General features: G+C 50.0%; 3 protein-coding genes across 3 annotated transcripts; 2 read left to right on the top strand and 1 right to left on the bottom strand.

Moving 5' to 3' along the window:
* Positions 1–571: 571 nt before the first annotated feature.
* LACBIDRAFT_333480 (uncharacterized protein) lies at positions 572–3,990 on the top strand (the record flags this gene model as incomplete). The annotated part of the gene is given in 20 exon segments (XM_001888112.1): positions 572–574; positions 623–650; positions 751–998; positions 1,051–1,072; positions 1,207–1,324; positions 1,443–1,484; positions 1,520–1,683; positions 1,853–1,883; positions 2,112–2,116; positions 2,427–2,508; positions 2,532–2,597; positions 2,617–2,620; positions 2,680–2,748; positions 2,796–2,827; positions 2,934–2,977; positions 3,032–3,093; positions 3,272–3,286; positions 3,486–3,531; positions 3,593–3,643; positions 3,962–3,990. The coding sequence occupies 20 exon segments, from the start codon at positions 572–574 to the stop codon at positions 3,988–3,990; spliced, it is 1,161 nt and encodes a 386-aa protein (XP_001888147.1).
* A 739-nt stretch (positions 3,991–4,729) lies between these two features.
* Positions 4,730–5,238, top strand: LACBIDRAFT_312375 (uncharacterized protein; the record flags this gene model as incomplete). Its single annotated transcript, XM_001888111.1, has 1 exon — positions 4,730–5,238. The coding sequence occupies one exon, from the start codon at positions 4,730–4,732 to the stop codon at positions 5,087–5,089; it is 360 nt and encodes a 119-aa protein (XP_001888146.1). The 3' UTR covers positions 5,090–5,238.
* A 492-nt stretch (positions 5,239–5,730) lies between these two features.
* On the bottom strand, positions 5,731–6,160 carry LACBIDRAFT_240091 (60S ribosomal protein L14; the record flags this gene model as incomplete). The annotated part of the gene is made up of 3 exons (XM_001888077.1): positions 5,731–5,958; positions 5,998–6,068; positions 6,124–6,160. Coding segments are annotated over 3 exons (336 nt in total), but the record flags the coding sequence as incomplete, so codon positions are not given.
* Positions 6,161–6,919: the final 759 nt, after the last annotated feature.

Here is a 6,919-nt window from a genome sequence, read left to right as displayed (position 1 = left end):
TGAGAAAAAGTCGTTAGGAAGCCATCAAAGTGTTGCACCACCAAGACTGGATGTCCCTTTACCGTGGTGGAAGAACGTACTTTTGGTCGAGGACGTGAGGTTATGAGCCTGTCGATTAGACCTGCATTATGAACAACATGCGAGGTGAGACTGTGTGTGCGTGGTTTGTCGATGTAATGTTGAGTTGAACAAACCCCTCTATTGATCATGTGACATCTGGAGGTGGAAGGCCTATAAGGGAGGCTGAGGGCGTACGATGGAAGGTGGAAGGTGTCCCGCGGTAGATGGAATGAGTGCGACAAGGCGGAAGGTGGATGAGAGTTCCAGATTCCTAAGCTCTACCGAGTCCCGTGTTCCGATTGTGCAGTAGTATGCGCCGTTCTCCAAGAATGGCGATAGGGAATGAAATAGGTATGTAATGAGGCGGGTTTGGCAGCACTGCAGAGGATGTGCGTGAACATCAAGATCCGAGGCAACACCGAGATCATTACGTAAACTCGTGGGCATTTATTTCTCCCCAAATAACCATTGGTGCCAGGATGAGTTGCGCCGGTGACGTTTAGACAAAGTGATGGTGAGTGTGTCGTTGTATCCGGCGCCTGCTAAACATCCAGATATTTAGTGCATCTTAGCGAACAAGACGTTTGTTGGTGAATTTGAGGAATGCATAGGAGGGAATGTGTATGCGAAGCGAGTGTGGGCAGCGACAGTGTAGGACGGTGTAGTGGGTGGTGACTCTACACGACACAGGTTCTCAACTGCGCCATGGCCATCCAATGTCTGCAAGCGACCCGCGCGTAGAAACAGTGTTTATCGGATGGCGACACGTCGCGTCGAAGCCTGAAGGACCCATGGTGAAGTTGAAAGCTGGAGGGTGGTGTCCATTCGTTTTGCGGACGGAGATACGTCGTCTTGGGGTCTGGATGGGTTCAGGGTGTTGTGGGATGGTCGATGAAAACTCAAGGAGCATCTCGGGCGATGTCAAGGCGATTCGTGCGGTGCGTCGTTCTCGAGGCTGGTGAGAATGTGGTGTGGGCGACAACAGCGTAGTGGATGAAGGCACGTGCAATTAGTGAGTAATACCGTGCATGTAAGGGGGTGTGTCGCTAATGCAGGTGCAGGTATACAATTTGTGAAATGGCCCCAACCTTGTTGGTTGGAACCCCTTGGACTATGTGTTTGCCCCCAACTACTCCCGCAAGCCAGCGCACTGGGAAAGTACAAACGATGACCAGAGGATCCTCATCTTCGCCGACGGCGCAGCGCCTAATAATGGACAACCTGATGTACGCGCGGCTGCGGCGTTGTGGCTAACCCAAGAGGTGTCAGATCCGGCGATGCTGGACGTCAGATCTGTCACGAGAGTTTGACAGCGGCCATTTCCGAGCTCCGGCATTTTAACAGCATTAGCAGTCGCATCAAACAAAATACAACTCCGCTAGACGTCCAAATGTAAGCTCGACGACGCGAATATTGAACGTTAAGTAAGTATTAGAATTTGGTATCTACAAATCAATAGAAAATGTCCATTTGTTGTTGATAAAAATGGGAATTGGGTGTTTCCAAAGCAAATGGTATTGCTACGGATGGATGTTGCATTGGTTGAGTGTGATTCCGAGGTCGTCGAGGAGAATCACTATGCAAATCACGAACTGTTGGTAAGCGATTCATGTGGCGAGCGTCGTGAGTTAATTGCGCGATGGCAGAATTACCGATGCGATCCTCAGGTATACCTAATCTTTCCTCCTCCTCCGGCAAAATAGAAATCTTGTCAGAAAACTTCTTGTAATCTCCTCGCCGTTCCCATGAAGCATGCCGTTCTTGAAGGTGTCTGTATATATTGTACTTCCAGTGAATTTCAGAACAGAAATCACATTTAATAGGTACGTTTGTGCAGGCTTTCTTTGCGGTCATCTTTGCGGCGACGTGAATCATGAAATTGTAGGCCTTTGAACATGTGGAGCGCGCTTTTCCACTTTGGATGGAGATGTTACACTTCCCGATAAGCTCATAACAGAGGCCGCAAAGTACTTGATTTGATTGTTGTGAAGGGGATCTGTCAGTGGGACTTGGAATATTTGACAAAGAATGTGAAGAGACACTATGTACAGTATCAGTGAGGCATGTTGTGTGAATGAGTGTCGGGAAGGACGTGTCTCGTTTAGGAGGCGCGACACGTCAAAGATAAATGAGGTGACTCTACATTACAATGAAATTCCTACGTCGCTGTTGCCGACTTGCCGAATTTTCCGGTTGTGCTACGGCTATGTGTAACCGGTGGCTGTACCCCCCCCCCCCCCACCCGTGGGACTCAACGTGTGTGATCGGTGAATCTGACACCTCTTGGGCTAACCCTTCGCCCATCTCTTGTTGCTCATTCCGACTGGAACCTGATGCTTTTCATCAATTGACTAACAATCGCGCAGAGTTACACGCCGTTGAAGCTGGAATCAAACTTGATTGGAAAAAGGAGGGTATAGAGACGATCGTCATCGCAACTGACTCGGAGTATGTGGCGGAAGGTGCCACAGTGTATATAAGGGTATGGCGAAATCGGAGTGGTCGGTGGGTCGTACAGAGGGCAAAGTGTGGGTGACGTGAGTTGGGTGACGACAGCACGGTAAGTGGTGACGGAGATGCGTGCTGGGACTGTTAACGTGGATGTGAGGGAATGTGTAGGTGAAGCAAGTGTGGGCGACGACGATGCAGTGGGCAGTGGTGGGCCGTTGGTACATGGGGGGCGTTAGTGTGAGTACAAATTTCGCGTGCAGAGGGCACCACTGATATGGGCGTAGATATCTCCCCCTCGTCGACTACAGTTGCATGAGTAGGTTTCTATGAATCACTGAGACAAAGTCTGTGAAGAGGTGACCGCGGGTGTATGATATTTGATACTCCAGAGCATCTGACGAACGCTGATGTAATGTTGGTAGGCAATGTCCAAATCAATGGTTTGAGAGTGATTTCTTGCGTGCGGGTGAGTGGCCGTGGTGTAGATTTAAATGTTGAAGCAATATATAGGTGGTATGAGTGTTGAGGAGTATGAATGGTGAAGTTGCGCGTGCATGGGGTGGAGATGGATCATGGGTCGACGTGAGTACAAACACATCCCCCTCATCAGCCGTATTCGCGCATTCGCAATGATGTCGTGATCCTCCTACCAAATGAAGTTGGCGAGGGCGTGCAATCATTGCTTTCATTTCGAGGTCATGCCATTCGTTATGTCACTTCCGCTCCCCAGTGTCATGACGAAACTCTCCGTTGCTGATAGTCATCCCAACGGTCGGTGAGCGTGAGAGGCTCTCCTCCCTCCCGTATTCTCGTACTCCTAACGCATGCTCAGCACATAGCCAGGCTATAGCTCTCTAAGTGCGTTTTCAGACGGCGGTGCTGGAGCTTTGCCAGTGACATGATAGTGGCAGACGCGGTGGTATCTGACTCCTTTGCATTGAGAGAAACTTCTGGAATGTGTGTAGTGTGGATAGGTAGTGACATGTCGTGGATTGGTCACGGACTATGGTGTCGCTCCATGTATGTGTAGGTCAGGAACACAATGGGGCAGTAGTTTGGTCAGGTTGAGAGTCGGGTGTAGGGTCAGGTCACATCACTGAAGTAAAGCACGTCGATGTAAGTAATGTGGGTGGTGAGTGGTGTGGATCGCATGTCAGTGTCTTGTGCGCGTGGATGTAATGGAGAGCCGAATGTAATGTATGGCCAAGTGTGTCACAGTGTATGTGGGGGTCGAATGTATGTCGTGCCTAGAAGTAAAGTGACACGGAGCCGTCATGAAAGTAAAGTATGGCGAATGTGAGACCGGGACGTCAAGTAGGTGGGTGTCAGTTGGCGGTAAAATCCTGGCCAGCTTCGAGCTGCAGTGGGAAATGTGTCGTGCTGAAGTCTTCAGAAATGTAGGGGGCGAGTCATAGCCCAAAGTAGATTTGACTGAAATCTGGTTTCCTAGGTAAGCGCATCGGGGCCCATAACCTGTAGAGGGAAATAGAACTCAGACGTCAGTCACCGTGAAGTGAAGAACGACTGAATTGCGTAAACTACCTGTAGAGGGAAATAGAACTACAGGTAGTCAGTAATCTAGGTAATGAATGTATAGTAAAATAAACTCACCTCAGACGTCAGTCACCGTGAAGTGAAGAACGACTGAGGTGGGTTGAAAATAAGGTTTAGTATATATGTGAGGAGAATTGTGGCTTGACGTAAAGACTGGTAAATAGCGGGAGTAAATGAGGAGGGTGATAAATAAGAGCGTACGCGTAAACAGAGCAGGTCACGAGACGTCTACTTCAACACAAAGCGACTGAAGCAGAGGCGGGGGCGAAGCGTAAGGAGGAAAGGAGGCAGCGGAGGAAAGCGAGGAAGGAGATGAAGAGGCTCGTGGAGGCTGGTGTTGTTGGCAATGGGGAGGAATTTGAAGGGTTTCAGGAGAGTGGTGAGTTGGCGCTGCTTAAGCGTCTCAGTGGGGTGGGGGGACTACGGCTACGTCTTCGTCGGGGTCTCATTCCCGGTCTCACTCTCAACCCCAGCAATCGAGGGAAGGGTTTTGGGCACTTCGTATCCGCCCCTCCTCCAACAGCAGCAGCAGAGGACGACGACGAAGACGTAGATCTGGACGGAAGCCTCTACGCGCGCAAAAAGTCAAAGTCTACGAGCAGCACCAGGAGGAACCTCAGATTCACGTCGTAACCGCTCTTCTTTGAGTCGTACCTCCGCGTCTATGTCTGACAGAGCTCATCCGAGTCACATCTCACATGCACAATCCACCCTTCCTCACCAACATCTCCCCAACCCCAGCTGCCCCAAATCCAAATCCAAACAGTCCTCAACCTCCCAATCAAGATCAAGGTCAAAAACCTCCTCCCAATCACCCTCCCTCCAATCACCTTCCTCACTCCTTGTAGGACGAATTGGAGGTGATGGTGGTGGATTTCCGGTTGGACGGATCGGTGGTGGCGGATTCCCAATGACAGGCTTTGGTGGGACGGGAGGGGGGAAGAGGTCGAGGGATTTGGGTGCGTTTTTGGCTAGGCGGGGGGATGAGGGTCGGGTTGGAGATGGAGGTGGAGATGGGATGTGAGCGTTACACGACCTACTGATATTTTCTGGGGTATCCCGAACTGTTCTTTCACTCCGGATCTGTTAGATATACCCTCCCCTCCCAGATAGTACGACCACGACTACTTCTTATATGCTTATACACTTAATATTATATATACTGGACGGGTGAAGGGTGTATTCTTACGTATGCTTTTTTTTCAGTTTGACATTCCTTGCAGCAAGTTAGTGTAGGTCGGAATTCAACGTTCCCTTCTATCTATTATCATCTAAAAAGAAACCCGAATTCATATCATTTCGAACTTTTTACATCAGAGTAGTAGTATTACGTGGCCTAAGTACTTATTACCGCAGCATGAGCCCATGAATCCTGGCGACGTAAAACTGAGAAATTTATGAAAGAGAGGTTAGAAGAAGAAATTTACTGTAAGCAAGGTTGCACAGTCAGACGACGTGCGCTTCGAATGTGGCAAACATATGGGGGTAAGTACCGTAGACCAACCACAAAAACTCCCCCTCCATTTATCGTCGATCCCACGAGAAGTGGTTGACGGGCAGTGGATAGACTGCTCGCGTTTAGGTCACCAATTCGTTTGACGGCAACATCAAGGTGGCGAATGGTTAGCATTCGCGAGACGCGAGGAAGCACGCCATCATGGCGCTTCAGCGACCGAAATCGGTCAACGCCAGTCTCTTCTGCACCGCGATACGCTTCTGTGCCCAACTTGACGTGTCCCATTTGTCGACGATGGCCTCTTTCTCGACCTCTTTGCGGACCTTTTTCGTACCAGCTCCTCGAGGCAGGCCTGACAGTTTGAGGGGAGTGAGTGTGAGGTGCTTGTAGGGACTGGGTTGGCGGGGAACACCCGTTGTTGGGCCGTCGATGATGGCCTGTGTGGAAGCTTATGGGAGGATTCTGAGGAGACATACGCGGTTGTGGTCGATGATCTCCGCGATGACGGCGATCTTTCCGGAGAAGGGGACAGATTTGAGGAGGACGACTGTTCAACGTGTTAAATGATTTTTTCTCGAGATTCCATTTACACAATGACGTACCTCGCCCAACCTCGACAAAGCGCTTGGAGTTTGATTCCTAAGGCAAGAAAACAGCGTCAGCCCAACGATCTTCTGTCCATTTTCTAACACAATCATCTCCAACAAGGCAACGTCATCCAACCCCATCCAACCCCATCCACCCCTTCCACCACAATCTTTCCGTTCTTTCGGGGCATGGAAACCTTGCACACTTTAGCAGAGAAACGACACTCACTGTGCTCATATTTTGCTTGATGTCTTGTGGATGCGTGGATGTTGGCTGTGATTTCGTCGTAAATGAGGCGAGCCGTTGTTGAAGATGCGGCCCGGACTGCCGAGGGGGATCCAGACGACCGCGTGAGTTGAGGTATGCCAGGCAAGGTGAACTGTAGGATGCATGATCAGGAGCTCCAAAGAAAGTCGGTGTAGAGGGGACATACGTTAAACCTCAGCGACAAGACAGTCGCGTATGAGGGCCAACCGTGGCCACCAGAACCGAGTCTCTGTTTGCTTCGATCCCAAGTGTTTGAAAATGGTTGACGCGTAGAAAGGTGTTGCACGAGTATGGGCTTCTGACTTGATTCAATGCAAGGTTTTCGGGACCCATAGAAACCGACATCGTTTGACTAACCGGACGACAGAAGGTTATCAGCAAAACGAAGTTGAATGAACTTAAAGGACACATACTGTCTGAATATCATGTGTTCCCAATGCCATAACCTCCCCCCCTGAATGCACACTCACACCAAGTTTCGAGCGCAGGAACTAAACCGATTCGAGTTCCTGGAAAGGCGGATAGTTGGCAACGGGAAAGTTG

Source organism: Laccaria bicolor, genomic scaffold (assembly GCF_000143565.1).
Source record: "Laccaria bicolor S238N-H82 LACBIscaffold_51 genomic scaffold, whole genome shotgun sequence".
Lineage (NCBI taxonomy): Eukaryota > Fungi > Basidiomycota > Agaricomycetes > Agaricales > Hydnangiaceae > Laccaria > Laccaria bicolor.
This window is presented reverse-complemented; position numbering and strand designations above follow the sequence as displayed.